Source organism: Bombina bombina, chromosome 4 (assembly GCF_027579735.1).
Source record: "Bombina bombina isolate aBomBom1 chromosome 4, aBomBom1.pri, whole genome shotgun sequence".
NCBI classification, from domain to species: domain Eukaryota; kingdom Metazoa; phylum Chordata; class Amphibia; order Anura; family Bombinatoridae; genus Bombina; species Bombina bombina.
The window spans coordinates 1,140,685,924-1,140,703,170 of record NC_069502.1 but is presented as its reverse complement, the minus strand read 5'-3'; the positions used below and the strand labels follow the sequence as shown (position 1 = coordinate 1,140,703,170).

The window sequence follows — 17,247 nt, the reverse complement described above, 5'->3', positions numbered from 1 at the left end:
TTGCTATATCTTCTGCTCGGATAGTTTAGGTACTCTCGGTTTTGCAGTGTGATTCGCTTTATCTTATTTCGGATAAGGCGGTTATTTATCCTAAGTGGAAATATTGTTTGGGAATTTGTTGTTCTCTCTCTGTGTCCTCATTCTTATCTCTTGAGGAACGTGTGTGCACAATTGGATGTTGTGCGTGCTTAATATTTATTCTTCTGTTTTTGTTTGTTTTCTCTGTAAGAAAGAAAACTACTGCTACTTCTCTTTTCTCTGGTTGAGAAGTTTAATTTGTTTGCTTTTCAGACTGCGGGGCTGCAGTCTCCTGAGAGAGTTATGGCTCTTTACACGAGGCCTGTCTCTCTTCTTTTTGGACCTTCACAGATGAAGCTTCTGTGTATCGGTTTGGCAAGGCTGCAACTTGGTTTTCTTTGCATACTTTTGCCAAATTTTATCAATTTGATGTTTTTGCCTCGGAGAAGGTTTCTTTTGCAGAAAAAGTTCTTCAAGCGTTGGTGCCTTCTGTTTAGGTCTGCCTGTCTTGTCCCTCCCTAGTCATCGGTGTCCTCTAGCGTGGGTATTGATTGCCAACAGTAATTGATGATGTTGTGGACTCACCATATCTTAGGAAAGAAAACAAAATTTATGCTTACCTGATAAATTTATTTATTGCCCTTTTTATTAAGGCAGTCATTTTTGACTAAACGTCAGGCACCTCTACACCTTTGTGTTACTCCTTTTTCTCCATTACCTTCGGTCGAATGACTGGGGTTTGTGGGAAGGGAAGTGATACATAGCAGTTTGGCTATGTTGCTCTTTGCCTCCTCCTGCTGGCCTGGAGTGATATTCCCAACAGTAATTGATGATGTCGTGCACTCACCATATCCGGAAAGAAATACATTTATCAGGTAAGCATAAAATTTGTTTTCTAGAGTTTCGCCATAATTGTCCTATTCCTAAAGTCTTGGGCATCTAATGTGATGACCAATATTAAATGTAGGGTGCAACAGCAAGACCGAGGGGCACATGACTATAGCAAGGGCACAAAAGAATGTGCCTGCAGAGCACAGGAAAACATAACCAGGACATGGTCAGACCAAACAAATATTAACACTGAATATGCTAGAAATCCAAATATGTTCAAGATACCAACAAACCTGACAAATATTCATGATTCAGGATGAAAAAGGTTTTGAGATTTTATATGTGGACAAAATTCTTTATACTTTATTAAGGGTATTATGCATTTATAGCTTTGTATATAATGAAGTTCACACACTACACAGATACATACACACAGGGACTCCAGTGATGTCATGCAGGCGTGTCCAGTGATGAGTCATGCAGAATTGGGGACACTTCTGCATGACTCATCACTGGACTCTTCTGCGTGACTCATCACTGGACTCTTCTGCATGACTCATCACTGGACTCTTCTGCATGACTCATCACTGGACACTTCTGCATGACTCATCACTGGACACTTCTGCATGACTCATCACTGGACACGCCTGCGTGAATCATCAATGGACTCTTCTACTCATCACTGGGCTCTTCTGCGTGACTCATGGCTGGGCTCTTCTGCGTGACTCATGGCTGGGCTCTTCTGCGTGACTCATGGCTGGGCTCTTCTGCGTGACTCATGGCTGGGCTCTTCTGCGTGACTCATGGCTGGGCTCTTCTGCGTGACTCATGGCTGGGCTCTTCTGCGTGACTCATGGCTGGGCTCTTCTGCGTGACTCATGGCTGGGCTCTTCTGCGTGACTCATGGCATCAGGAGACCTAGTTGGAGAAAGCATGGTGCACGTCACTATTTGCACTTCACTAGTTAGATGTTTTGACAAAGTAGCCCAAGAACCTATTTCAGTTTATAAACCTTATCTTGTTTGTGCATTTATGGACAAATAAAACCAAAGCCCTATTATTATTATCTATTATGCTTACTTATGAAAAATGAAACCTAACTGAAGTACATTAGTTGAAGCTTAACATTTAGGGCCTAATGATAAAAATTCAAAAACATTGTCTGGAAAAAAAAAACATTGGGGTCACTCATTTGAAAAGTTTGCTTTTACAGAAATCTATTATCACAAGTTTAAAGGTTAAGATAAAATATTTCTATTATGCATATTAACAAGAATCAAAGTAAAGCTGTTTAAAATTTAAGTATCCTATATTATTCTAAGAAAATCCATAGATGCCTAAACACAAATATTGTTGATGGATTGTGTTTTGCCCTGCTGTTTCTGGATCCTTATTAGAAACTTGTTTCGTGAACATGTTTTGTTTTTTGTTTTGTGGTTTTGCCCAGACAGAAGAAGAAGTCTCCAGCAACGCACCATCTGTCTATTGGCTGCAAGACTGCGTGGTATCCTTATCACCTACAAATGATCTTATGGTGATTGCCTACGAGCAGAAAGCCGCATTTCTAACACGTAAGAAAATGTTTCATCCTGTCTGACATACAGGTTGCGTCAGTGTGAATCATCTGCTGCTTTGTCAGGTGTTTTCATCATCCCCCACATTCATCTTCTCTCTCCAAACTTCTCTCACTGTATGTAAGAACGCTGGCATAGGTTTCTAGTTGTATAGAGTTGCTAGACAGAATGATGTATTCAAATCAGTGATAAGCTAGAGAGTATGCAGATGTATTGTTAAAAATTAATTAGCTGTTTCAATATAAAAAAAGATGAGTGTAAGTTTTCGTGACCTTAAAGAATTGGAGTTATACGTGAGTATATATTAAACTTTTGTGATTGATAGAGCATGCCATTTTAAACATCTTTCCAATTTACTTCTTTTATCTAATTTGCTTTGTTTCCTATGTTGAAAAGCATACCTAGGTAGGCTCGGGAGCAGCATTGCCCTACTGGGAGCCAGCTGCTGATGGGTGGCTGCACATATGTGTTTTTTTGTCATTTGCTCAACAAATGTGTTTATCTAGCTCCAAGTAGTGCATTGCTGCTTTTCAACAAAAAAATACTAAGAGAATGAATAACGAAAGAACATTTTTGGGTTTCAAGCCCCTTTTAAGTCTGGCGTCTGCACTTTAAAAGAAACTGAAAATCCAACAATTTTCAGAATATAATTTTAGGAAACTTAATTAAAGTATTTTGCATTTTGAATACACATAATTTAACATGGTATATTATTAGAAAGTGTTTAATGTTCCTTTAAGTTTCCAAACTCATTTTTAAAATCCCCAATAAAGTAATTTCAGCCATTTTCCTCACAATATGTAACTGCTGCTCAAACCAAACAACTGAAATCTTTGCAGCATAGGCACATATGTTCCATGTTTTCATAAGGTGGTGAGAGTCCAAAATCTATTACTCCTGGGATTCAACTCTTAACCACTGGAGGAGGTAAAGATTCCCAAAACGTCCAAGAACTCTTCATCCCTTCAACCTCACTTGAATACCAGTCTTATCTTTGCCTCCCAGGAGAAAGGTGAAGAATTGAGGTACCTTAGATTCTTCGTTAAGAGGGTCCTCAGACTGATTTGAGGCCCATTTTCCCTCTTGGAGAGTTGCTACTGAGAGACTAAGGAGAGATTGGAGAATGGGGCCATAACACAATTACTCCCAGAGAGGAGTTAGTCACAAGTCTGCCTTAGGTGTCGTGTGGCCCAGTCCCTTAGCTTCCTACTGTTGGTTTGTCGATAAACACTTCACTTAAATCCTCTGCTGTAATGTGCTCAGCACTGGATGGGCTATCTACTGGAAATAGTCATTTCTCTGGCTGGTAAGCACATTGGAATGGGTGCTTGTCAGGTAAGTCTGATTGCATTAGCACTCACATAGCCCACTTGCTATTTGCAGGTACATTTGTCATGTTACATCATAGCCAGGAAACTTAACTTATACCAGACATTGCCACATTCACACTTGTATTAACTGTATTTGTTTTTTTTGTCTATGTGTTCTTGGAGACTATGAGGGGACAATAAGGGTTTCTTTATTGAATACACTATTTTTTTCTTACAGAAGTATATCAATTTTTTTATTTTTATTTTGACAGTTATTTTTGTTTTTACTTCAGTGTAAAGTGTGCACTCTTCTTAGCATGCTCCCTGCCACTCAGCTGCGTTACTGGTTTACTATATAGTATAGTTTATGCACTTGATAGCGCATGCTAGCTTCACCTATGCAGTTGTAAATTCCGACACACGCTACTGAGCCGCATGACCATGTCAGGTTTGCATTCTACATACGTTCCATTGTTTCATTAGGCAATCTTTTTTTCTTCTATAAAGGTAAGACGAGTCCACGGATTCATCCTTTACTTGTGGGATATTATCCTCCTGCTAACAGGAAGTGGCAAAGAGCACCACAGCAGAGCTGTCTATATAGCTCCTCCCTTAGCTCCACCCCCAGTCATTCTCTTTGCCTACTCTAAGTACTAGGAAGGGTAAAGTGAAAGAGGTGATACAATATTAGTTTTTAATTTCTTCAAGCAAGAGTTTATTTTAAATGGTACCGGTGTGTACTATTTACTCTCAGGCAGCAGATGGATGAAGACTGCTGCCTGGAGGATGATGATCTTAGCATTTGTAACTAAGGTCCATTGCTGTTCCCACAGAGGCTAAGGAGTACAGGAAACTGCAGTGTGAGAAACGGTTTCATGCTATGCAGCAATGAGGTATGTTCAGTCATATTTTTCTGTAGAGACTGTGTATTTCAGAAAGGCTGACATTATACCCAGGAGGGTAAGGGTAAGCAGTAATCCTAGAGCTACAAGAAGGGCATTACTTAGCTTGGGGCCAATTACAAATATGGTTGACACTGAATTGCAAATGTTTGTGAGCAAACTTTTTTGATTTTGGAGTGCTTTAACGTTTTTGTGGGCAATAACGTTTTGGGCAAACTTTATTAAGGGCACACATGGCTTAACTTTTGGGTCTCAGAACCCACATGGCTAGTTATAACCGCTCTGGTGCGGTTCTTTAAGGCTGAGGAGACGTCGAGTGAGATGGGCGGGGCCTATTTTCACGCCTCAGATGCACAGTTAGTTTTATCAGCAAACAGCAAGCTCTAACTCCTGAGGGCCCTGGTGTATGTTTTGGACCAAATCAAAGCTTTTACCCCACATTTCCAATCCCTGAGGGCAGGTAGGGCCACAGCAGGGCTGTGGCAAGGTGCTGAGAGTGTTTTTTTCCGGATCTAGGCCTATTTCTCCAACATAGGTGTGTCCGGTCCACGGCGTCATCCTTACTTGTGGGATATTCTCTTCCCCAACAGGAAATGGCAAAGAGCCCAGCAAAGCTGGTCACATGATCCCTCCTAGGCTCCGCCTACCCCAGTCATTCTCTTTGCCGTTGTACAGGCAACATCTCCACGGAGATGGCTTAGAGTTTTTTAGTGTTTAACTGTAGTTTTTCATTATTCAATCAAGAGTTTGTTATTTTCAAATAGTGCTGGTACGTACTATTTACTCAGAAACAGAAAAGAGATGAAGAATTCTGTTTGTATGAGGAAAATGATTTTAGCAACCGTAACTAAAATCCATGGCTGTTCCACACAGGACTGTTGAGAGCAATTAACTTCAGTTGGGGGAACAGTTTGCAGTCCCTTGCTGCTTGAGGTATGACACATTCTAACAAGACGATGTAATGCTGGAAGCTGTCATTTTCCCTATGGGATCCGGTAAGCCATGTTTATTACGATTGTAAATAAGGGCTTCACAAGGGCTTATTTAAACTGTAGACTTTTTCTGGGCTAAATCGATTGATTATTAACACATATTTAGCCTTGAGGAATCATTTTATCTGGGTATTTTGATATAATAATATCGGCAGGCACTGTTTTAGACACCTTATTCTTTAGGGGCTTTCCCAGAGCATAGGCAGAGTCTCATTTTCGCGCCGGTGTTGCGCACTTGTTTTTGAGAGGCATGGCATGCAGTCGCATGTGAGAGGAGCTCTGATACTTATAAAAGACTTCTGAAGGCGTCATTTGGTATCGTATTCCCCTGTGGGTTTGGTTGGGTCTCAGCAAAGCAGATACCAGGGACTGTAAAGGGGTTTAAAGCTTAAAACGGCTCCGGTTCCGTTATTTTAAGGGTTAAAGCTTCCAAAATTGGTGTGCAATATTTTCAAGGCTTTAAGACGCTGTGGTGAAAATTTGGTGAATTTTGAACAATTCCTTCATGTTTTTTCGCAATTGCAGTAATAAAGTGTGTTCAGTTTAAAATTTAAAGTGACAGTAACGGTTTTATTTTAAAACGTTTTTTGTACTTTCTGATCAAGTTTATGCCTGTTTAACATGTCTGAACTACCAGATAGACTGTGTTCTGAATGTGGGGAAGCCAGAATTCCTATTCATTTAAATAAATGTGATTTATGTGATAATGACAATGATGCCCAAGATGATTCCTCAAGTGAGGGGAGTAAGCATGGTACTGCATCATTCCCTCCTTCGTCTACACGAGTCTTGCCCACTCAGGAGGCCCCTAGTACATCTAGCGCGCCAATACTCCTTACTATGCAACAATTAACGGCTGTAATGGATAATTCTGTCAAAAACATTTTAGCCAAAATGAACCCTTGTCAGCGTAAGCGTGGCTGCTCTGTTTTAGTTACTGAAGAGCATGACGACGCTGATATTAATATCTCTGAAGGGCCCCTAACCCAATCTGAGGGGGCCAGGGAGGTTTTGTCTGAGGGAGAAATTACTGATTTAGGGAACATTTCTCAGCAGGCTGAATCTGATGTGATTACATTTAAATTTAAATTGGAACATCTCCGCATTTTGCTTAAGGAGGTATTATCCACTCTGGATGATTGTGAAAATTTAGTCATCCCAGAGAAACTATGTAAAATGGACAAGTTCCTAGAGGTGCCGGGGCTCCCAGAAGCTTTTCCTATACCCAAGCGGGTGGCGGACATTGTTAATAAAGAATGGGAAAGGCCCGGTATTCCTTTCGTCCCTCCCCCCATATTTAAAAAATTGTTTCCTATGGTCGACCCCAGAAAGGACTTATGGCAGTCAGTCCCCAAGGTCGAGGGAGCGGTTTCTACTTTAAACAAACGCACCACTATTCCCATAGAGGATAGTTGTGCTTTCAAAGATCCTATGGATAAAAAATTAGAAGGTTTGCTTAAAAAGATGTTTGTTCAGCAGGGTTACCTTCTACAACCCATTTCATGCATTGTCCCTGTCACTACTGCCGCATATTTCTGGTTTGATGAACTGCTTAAGGTGCTCGATAGTGACTCTCCTCCTTATGAGGAGATTATGGACAGAATCAATGCTCTCAAATTGGCTAATTCTTTCACTCTTGACGCCTCTTTGCAATTGGCTAAGTTAGCGGCTAAGAACTCTGGGTTTGCTATTGCGGCGCGCAGAGCGCTTTGGTTGAAATCTTGGTCGGCTGATGCGTCTTCCAAGAACAAGCTACTAAACATTCCTTTCAAGGGGAAAACGTTGTTTGGTCCTGACTTGAAAGAGATTATCTCTGATATCACTGGGGGTAAGGGCCACGCCCTTCCTCAGGATCGGCCTTTCAAGGCAAAAAATAGACCTAATTTTCGTCCCTTTCGTAAAAACGGACCAGCCCAAGGTGCTACGTCCTCTAAGCAAGAGGGTAATACTTCTCAGGCCAAGCCAGCTTGGAGACCAATGCAAGGCTGGAACAAGGGAAAGCAGGCCAAGAAACCTGCCACTGCTACCAAGACAGCATGAAATATTGGCCCCCGATCCGGGACCGGATCTGGTGGGGGGCAGACTCTCTCTCTTCGCTCAGGCTTGGGCAAGAGATGTTCTGGATCCTTGGGCGCTAGAAATAGTCTCCCAGGGTTATCTTCTGGAATTCAAGGGACTTCCCCCAAGGGGGAGGTTCCACAGGTCGCAGTTGTCTTCAGACCACATAAAAAGACAGGCGTTCTTACATTGTGTAGAAGACCTGTTAAAAATGGGAGTGATTCATCCTGTTCCATTAAGAGAACAAGGGATGGGGTTCTACTCCAATCTGTTCATAGTTCCCAAAAAAGAGGGAACGTTCAGACCAATCCTAGATCTCAAGATCTTAAACAAATTTCTCAAGGTCCCATCGTTCAAGATGGAAACCATTCGAACTATCCTTCCTTCCATCCAGGAAGGTCAATTCATGACCACGGTGGATTTAAAGGATGCGTATCTACATATTCCTATCCACAAGGAACATCATCGGTTCCTAAGGTTTGCATTCCTGGACAAACATTACCATTTCGTGGCGCTTCCTTTCGGATTAGCCACTGCTCCAAGGATTTTCACAAAGGTACTAGGGTCCCTTCTAGCGGTGCTAAGACCAAGGGGCATTGCAGTAGTACCTTACCTGGACGACATTCTGATTCAAGCGTCGTCCCTTCCTCAAGCAAAGGCTCACACGGACATTGTCCTGGCCTTTCTCAGATCTCACGGCTGGAAAGTGAACGTGGAAAAGAGTTCTCTATCCCCGTCAACAAGGGTTCCCTTCTTGGGAACAATTATAGACTCCTTAGAAATGAGGATCTTTCTAACAGAGGCCAGAAAAACAAAGCTTCTGGACTCTTGTCGGATACTTCATTCCGTTCCTCTTCCTTCCATAGCTCAGTGCATGGAAGTGATCGGGTTGATGGTGGCGGCGATGGACATAGTTCCTTTTGCGCGCATTCATCTAAGACCATTACAACTGTGCATGCTCAGTCAGTGGAATGGGGACTATACAGACTTGTCTCCGAAGATACAAGTAAATCAGAGGACCAGAGACTCACTCCGTTGGTGGCTGTCCCTGGACAATCTGTCTCAAGGGATGATGTTCCACAGACCAGAGTGGGTCATTGTCACGACCGACGCCAGTCTGATAGGCTGGGGCGCGGTCTGGGGATCCCTGAAAGCTCAGGGTCTTTGGTCTCGGGAAGAATCTCTTCTACCGATAAATATTCTGGAACTGAGAGCGATATTCAATGCTCTCCAGGCCTGGCCCCAGCTTGCGAGGACCAGGTTCATACGGTTTCAATCAGACAACATGACGACTGTTGCGTACATCAACCATCAGGGGGGAACAAGAAGTTCCCTAGCGATGGAAGAAGTAACCAAAATTATTCTTTGGGCGGAGTCTCACTCCTGCCACCTGTCTGCTATCCACATCCCAGGAGTGGAAAATTGGGAAGCGGATTTTCTGAGTCGGCAGACATTGCATCCGGGGGAGTGGGAACTCCATCCGGAAATCTTTGCCCAAGTCACTCACCTGTGGGGCATTCCAGACATGGATCTGATGGCCTCTCGTCAGAACTTCAAAGTTCCTTGCTACGGGGCCAGATCCAGGGATCCCAAGGCGGCTCTAGTGGATGCACTAGTAGCACCTTGGACCTTCAAACTAGCTTATGTGTTCCCGCCATTTCCTCTCATCCCCAGGCTGATAGCCAGGATCAAGCAGGAGAGGGCGTCGGTGATCTTGATAGCTCCTGCGTGGCCACGCAGGACTTGGTATGCAGATCTGGTGAATATGTCATCGGCTCCACCTTGGAAGCTACCTTTGAGACGAGACCTTCTTGTTCAGGGTCCGTTCGAACATCCGAATCTGGTTTCACTCCAGCTGACTGCTTGGAGATTGAACGCTTGATTTTATCGAAGCGAGGATTCTCAGATTCTGTTATCGATACTCTTGTTCAGGCCAGAAAGCCTGTGACTAGAAAGATTTACCACAAAATTTGGAAAAAATATATCTGTTGGTGTGAATCTAAAGGATTCCCTTGGGACAAGGTTAAGATTCCTAGGATTCTATCCTTCCTTCAAGAAGGATTGGACAAAGGATTATCTGCAAGTTCCCTGAAGGGACAGATTTCTGCCTTGTCGGTATTACTTCACAAAAAGCTGGCAGCTGTGCCAGATGTTCAAGCCTTTGTTCAGGCTCTGGTTAGAATCAAGCCTGTTTACAAACCTTTGACTCCTCCTTGGAGTCTCAATTTAGTTCTTTCAGTTCTTCAGGGGGTTCCATTTGAACCCTTACATTCCGTTGATATTAAGTTATTATCTTGGAAAGTTTTGTTTTTAGTTGCGATTTCTTCTGCTAGAAGAGTCTCAGAATTATCTGCTCTGCAGTGTTCTCCTCCTTATCTGGTGTTCCATGCAGATAAGGTGGTTTTACGTACTAAACCTGGTTTTCTTCCAAAAGTTGTTTCTAACAAAAACATTAACCAGGAGATTATCGTACCTTCTCTGTGTCCAAAACCAGTTTCAAAGAAGGAACGTTTGTTGCACAATTTGGATGTTGTTCGCGCTCTAAAATTCTATTTAGATGCTACAAAGGATTTTAGACAAACATCTTCCTTGTTTGTTGTTTATTCCGGTAAAAGGAGAGGTCAAAAAGCAACTTCTACCTCTCTCTCTTTTTGGATTAAAAGCATCATCAGATTGGCTTACGAGACTGCCGGACGGCAGCCTCCCGAAAGAATCACAGCTCATTCCACTAGGGCTGTGGCTTCCACATGGGCCTTCAAGAACGAGGCTTCTGTTGATCAGATATGTAGGGCAGCGACTTGGTCTTCACTGCACACTTTTACCAAATTTTACAAGTTTGATACTTTTGCTTCTTCTGAGGCTATTTTTGGGAGAAAGGTTTTGCAAGCCGTGGTGCCTTCCATTTAGGTGACCTGATTTGCTCCCTCCCTTCATCCGTGTCCTAAAGCTTTGGTATTGGTTCCCACAAGTAAGGATGACGCCGTGGACCGGACACACCTATGTTGGAGAAAACAGAATTTATGTTTACCTGATAAATTACTTTCTCCAACGGTGTGTCCGGTCCACGGCCCGCCCTGGTTTTTTTAATCAGGTCTGATATTTTATTTTCTTTAACTACAGTCACCACGGTACCATATGGTTTCTCCTATGCAAATATTCCTCCTTAACGTCGGTCGAATGACTGGGGTAGGCGGAGCCTAGGAGGGATCATGTGACCAGCTTTGCTGGGCTCTTTGCCATTTCCTGTTGGGGAAGAGAATATCCCACAAGTAAGGATGACGCCGTGGACCGGACACACCGTTGGAGAAAGTAATTTATCAGGTAAACATAAATTCTGTTTTTCGATCCGGTTTGGAAATTAAGGGTTTAATTGTTAAAAAGTTTTGTGGTGCAATCTTAACTACCTATATTGTGTCTACATACAAAATTGTAAAAAATTTGGTGCATGTTTAGGCTGTTTTGCAGAACGTGTATGCTTTTTTTCTCTTAAAGGCGCAGTACCGTTTTTTAAGATTGTTATTTTTTTCACTAAATAAAGTGTTTTCATGCTTTGTTTGTAGTCATTTCTAGCCTGTCCAACATGTCTGACATTGAGGAAAGTCAATGTTCAATATGTTTAGAAGCCATTGTGGAACCTCCACTTAGAATGTGTCCCTCATGCACTGAAAGGTCAATAAATTGTAAAGAACATATTTTAGCTACTAAAAGTATGTCGCAGGATGATTCTCAGTCAGAAGAGAATCAGGTTTTGCCATCTAATTCTCCCCAAGTGTCACAACCGTTAACGCCTGCACAAGCGACGCCAAGTACTTCTAGTGCATCTAATTCTTTCACCCTGCAAGATATGGCCGCAGTTATGAATACTACCCTCACAGAGGTTTTATCTAAGCTGCTGGGGTTGTAGGGGAAGCGCAGTAGGTCTGGTGTGAGAACAAATGCTGAGCCCTCTGACGCTTTATTAGCCTTTTCCGATGTACCCTCACAATGTTCTGAAGTGAGGGATTTGCTGGCTGAGGGAGAGATTTCTGATTCAGGAAATATGTTCCCTCAGACAGATTCAGATATGACGGCTTTTAAATTTAAACTAGAACACCTCCGCTTATTGCTCAGGGAGGTTTTAGCGACTCTGGATGATTGTGACCCTATTGTAGTTCCAGAGAAATTGTGTAAAATGGACAGATTCCTAGAGGTTCCTGCCTACACTGATGTTTTTCCGGTCCCTAAGAGGATTTCGGAAATTGTTACTAAGGAGTGGGATAGACCAGGTATTCCGTTCGCTCCCCCTCCTACTTTTAAGAAAATGTTTCCCATATTTGACGCCGTGCAGGACTTGTGGCAGACGGTCCCTAAGGTGGAGGGAGCTATTTCTACCCTGGCTAATCGTACAACTATACCTATCAAGGACAGTTGTGCTTTCAAAGATCCTATGGATAAAAAATTGGAGGGTCTTCTGAAGAAAATATTTGTTCACCAAGGTTTTCTTCTCCAACCTATAGCGTGCATTGTTCCTGTAACTACTGCAGCGTCCTTTTGGTTCGAAGCTTTGGAGGAGGCTCTTCAGGTTGAGACCCCATTAGATGATATTCTGGATAGAATTAGGGCTCTCAAGCTAGCTAATTCTTTCATTACAGATGCCGCTTTTCAATTGGCTAAATTAGCGGCGAAGAATTCAGGTTTTGCCATTTTAGCGCGTAGAGCGTTATGGCTTAAGTCCTGGTTTGCTGATGTGTCATCAAAAGCTAGGCTTTTAGCCATCCCTTTCAAGGGTAAGACCCTATTCGGGCCTGAACTGAAAGAGATCATTTCAGACCTCACTGGAGGGAAAGGCCATGCCCTTCCTCAGGATAAGATGAATAAGATGAGGACCAAACAAAATAATTTTTGTTCCTTTCGGAACTTCAAAGTTGGTCCCTCTACCTCTTCCCCTGCCGCAAAGCAAGAGGGGAATTTTGCTCAATCCAAGTCAGTCTGGAGACCTAACCAGACTTGGAACAAGGGTAAACAGGCCAAGAAGCCCGCTGCCACCAAGACAGCATGAAGGGGTAGCCCCTGATCCGAGACCGGATCTAGTAGGGGGCTGACTTTCTCTCTTCGCTCAGGCTTGGGCAAGAGACGTTCAGGACTCCTGGGCTTTAGAAATAGTAACCCAGGGGTATCTTCTAGATTTCAAAGATTCTCCCCCAGGGGGGAGTTTCCATCTTTCTCAATTATCTGTAAACCAGACAAATAGAGAGGCATTCTTACGCTGTGTAGAAGACCTATATACCATGGGAGTGATCTGCCCAGTTCCCAAAACAGAACAGGGGCAAGGGTTCTACTCCAATCTGTTTATGGTTCCCAAAAAAGAGGGAACCTTCAGACCAGTTTTGGATCTCAAGATCCTAAACAAATTCCTCAAAGTCCCATCCTTCAAGATGGAGACCATTCGGACTATTTTGCCAATGATCCAGGAGGGTCAATAAATGACCACCGTGGACTTAAAGGATGCGTATCTACACATTCCTATCCACAAAGATCATCACCAGTTCCTCAGGTTCGCCTTTATGGACAAGCATTACCAGTTTGTGGCTCTTCCCTTCGGGTTGGCCACAGCTCCCAGAATTTTCACAAAGGTGCTAGGGTCCCTTCTGGCGGTTCTAAAGCCGCGGGGCATAGCTGTGGCGCCTTATCTGGACGATATCTTAATCCAGGCGTCAACTTTCCAACTAGCCAAGTCTCACACGGGCATCGTGGTGGCTTTTCTAAGATCTCACGGGTGGCAGGTAAACATACAAAAGAGTTCACTTATCCCTCTCACAAGAGTTCCTTTCCTGGGAACTCTTATAGATTCGGTGGACATAAAGATTTTTCTGACGGAGGTCAGGAAATCAAAAATTCTATCCATCTGCCGAACTCTTCATTCCATTCCTCGCCCGTCAGTGGCTCAGTGTATGGAGGTAATCGGCTTAATGGTAGCGGCAATGGACATAGTTCCGTTTGCTCGCTTGCATCTCAGACCACTGCAACTTTGCATGCTCAAGCAGTGGAATGGGGATTATGCAGATTTATCTCCTCAGATAAATCTGGACCAAGAGACCAGAGACTCTCTTCTTTGGTGGTTGTCACTGGATCATCTGTCCAAGGGAATGTGTTTCCACAGGCCAGCGTGGGTCATAGTGACGACGGACGCCAGCCTATTGGGCTGGGGTGCAGTCTGTAATTCCCTGAAAGCACAGGGATTGTGGACTCAGGAGGAGGCTCTCCTCCCGATAAATATTCTAGAACTGAGAGCGATATTCAACGCGCTTCAGGCGTGGCCTCAGCTGGCTTCGGCCAGATTCATAAGATTCCAGTCGGACAATATCACAACTGTAGCGTATATCAATCATCAGGGGGGAACAAAGAGTTCTCTAGCGATGATAGAGGTTACCAAAATAATTCAATGGGCAGAGACTCACTCTTGCCATCTATCAGCAATCTATATCCCAGGAGTGGAGAACTGGGAAGCGGATTTTCTAAGTCGTCAGACTTTTCATCCGGGGGAGTGGGAACTCCATCCGGAGGTGTTTGCACAATTGATTCAACAATGGGGCACACCATAATTGGATCTGATGACGTCTCGTCAGAATGCCAGACTTCCTTGATACGTGTCCAGGTCAAGGGATCCTCAGGCAGTACTGATAGATGCTCTAGCAGTACCCTGGTCGTTCAACCTGGTTTATGTGTTTCCACCATTTCCTCTCCTTCCTCGTTTGATTGCCAGAATCAAACAGGAGAGAGCTTCGGTGATTTTGATAGCGCCTGCGTGGCCACGCAGGACTTGGTATGCAGACCTGGTGGACATGTCATCTCTTCCACCATGGACTCTGCCACTGAGACAGGACCTTCTGATTCAAGGTCCGTTCCAGCATCCAAATCTAGTTTCTCTGCGACTGACTGCTTGGAGATTGAACGTTTGATCTTATCCAAGCGGGGTTTCTCTGAGTCTGTCATAGATACCTTGATTCAGGCTCGAAAGCCTGTCACCAGGAAAATTTATCATAAGATATGGCGTAAATATCTTTATTGGTGCGAATCCAAAGGCTACTCATGGAGTAGGATCAGAATTCCTAGGATTTTGTCCTTTCTCCAAGAAGGATTGGAGAAGGGGCTATCAGCTAGTTCCTTAAAGGGACAGATATCTGCTTTATCAATTCTACTGCACAAACGTCTGGCAGATGTTTCAGACGTTCAGTCGTTCTGTCAGGCTTTAGTTAGAATCAAACCTGTGTTTAAACCTATTGCTCCTCCATGGAGTTTGAATTTAGTTCTTAAGGTTCTTCAAGGGGTTCCGTTTGAACCTATGCATTCCATAGATATTAAGCTTCTATCTTGGAAAGTTCTGTTTTTAGTTGCTATCTCTTTGGCTCGAAGAGTTTCTGAACTATCTGCATTGCAATGCGACTCGCCTTATCTTGTTTTCCATGCTGATAAGGTGGTTTTGCGTACCAAACCTGGATTCCTTCCTAAGGTTGTTACTAATAAGAATATTAATCAAGAAATTGTAGTTCCTTCTCTGTGTCCTAATCCTTCCTCTAAGAAGGAGCGTCTATTGCACAACTTGGACATGGTTCGTGCTTTAAAGTTTTACTTGCAAGCAACCAAAGATTTCCGTCAAACATCTTCTTTGTTTGTTGTCTATTCTGGAAAACGTAGAGGTCAAAAAGCTACGGGTACCTCTCCTGCCTTTTGGCTGAAAACCATCATCCGTTTGGCATACGAGTCTGCTGGACAGCAGCCTCCTGAAAGAATTACAGCTCACTCTACTAGAGCGGTGGCTTCCACATGGGCTTTTAAAAACGATGCTTCTGTTGAACAGATTTGTAAGGCTGCGACTTGGTCTTCGCTTCATACCTTTTCCAAATTTTCCAAATTTGATACCTTTGCTTCTTCGGAGGCTATTTTTGGGAGAAAAGTTCTTCAAGCAGTGGTGCCTTCTGTTTAACCATCTGTCTTGTCCCTCCCGTTCATCCGTGTCCTGTAGCTTTGGTATTGTATCCCACAAGTAAAGGATGAATCCGTGGACTCGTCTTACCGTTATAGAAGAAAAGTAAATTTATGCTTACCTGATAAATTAATTTATTCTATTGTAAGACGAGTCCACAGCCCGCCCTGTCATTTTAAGATAGATTATATATTTCTTTCATGTAATTAGCAAGAGTCCATGAGCTAGTGACATATGGGATATACATTCCTACCAGGAGGGGCAAAGTTTCCCAAACCTCAAAATGCCTATAAATACACCCCTCACCACACCCACAAATCAGTTTTACAAACTTTGCCTCCTATGGAGGTGGTGAAGAAAGTTTGTGCTAGACTCTACGTTGATATGCGCTCCGCAGCAGGTTGGAGCCCGGTTTTCCTCTCATCGTGCAGTGAATGTCAGAGGGATGTGAGGAGAGTATTGCCTATTTGAATTCAATGATCTCCTTCTACGGGGTCTATTTCATAGGTTCTCTGTTATCGGTCGTAGAGATTCATCTCTTACCTCCCTTTTCAGATCGACGATATACTCTTATTTATATACCATTACCTCTGCTGATTTTCGTTTCAGTACTGGTTTGGCTTTCTACAACATGTAGATGAGTGTCCTGGGGTAAGTAAATCTTATTTTCTGTGATACTCTAAGCTATGGTTGGGCACTTTTTTATAAAGTTCTAAATATATGTATTCAAACATTTATTTGCCTTGACTCAGGATGTTCAACATTCCTTATTTCAGACAGTCAGTTTCATATTTAGGATAATGCATATGAATAAATCATTTTTTTCTTACCTTAAAAATTTGACTTTTTCCCTGTGGGCTGTTAGGCTCGCGGGGGCTGAAAATGCTTCATTTTATTGCGTCATTCTTGGCGCGGACTTTTTTGGGGCAAATTTTTTTTTCTGTTTCCGGCGTCATACGTGTATCCGGAAGTTGCGTCATTTTTGACGTTCTTTTGCGCCAAAAGTGTCGGCGTTCCGGATGTGGCGTCATTTTTGGTGCCAAAAGCTTTTAGGCGCCAAATAATGTGGGCGTCATTTTTGGCGCTAAAAAAATATGGGCGGCACTATTGTCTCCACATTATTTAAGTCTCATTTTTTATTGCTTCTGGTTGCTAGAAGCTTGTTCACTGGCATTTTTTTCCCATTCCTGAAACTGTCATTTAAAGGGACACTGTACCCAAAAAATTTATTTCGTGATTCAGATTGAGCATGAAATTTTAAGCAACTTTCTAATTTACTCCTATTATCAAATTTTCTTCATTCTCTTGGTATCTTTATTTGAAATGCAAGAATATAGGTTTAGATGCCGGCCCATTTTTGGTGAACAACCTGGGTTGTCCTTGCTGATTGGTGGATAAATTCATCCACCAATAAAAAAGTGCTGTCCAGAGTACTGAAACAAAAAAAAAGCTTAGATGCCTTCTTTTTCAAATAATGATAGCAAGAGAGCGAAGAAAAATTGATAATAGGAGTAAATTAGAAAGTTGCTTAAAATTGAATGCTCTTTCTGAATTACAAAAGAAAAAATTTGGGTACAGTGTCCCTTTAAGGAATTTGAT

At 42.8% G+C, this 17,247-nt stretch overlaps 1 protein-coding gene across 1 annotated transcript in view; it reads left to right on the top strand.

The window, feature by feature from the left end:
- RAB3GAP2 (RAB3 GTPase activating non-catalytic protein subunit 2) overlaps positions 1-17,247 on the top strand; it is a 470,453-nt gene that overhangs the window by 71,109 nt on the left and 382,097 nt on the right. Inside the window, 1 exon segment of the mRNA XM_053712514.1 lies at positions 2,297-2,420. Coding sequence (XP_053568489.1) covers positions 2,297-2,420 — 124 coding nt within the window.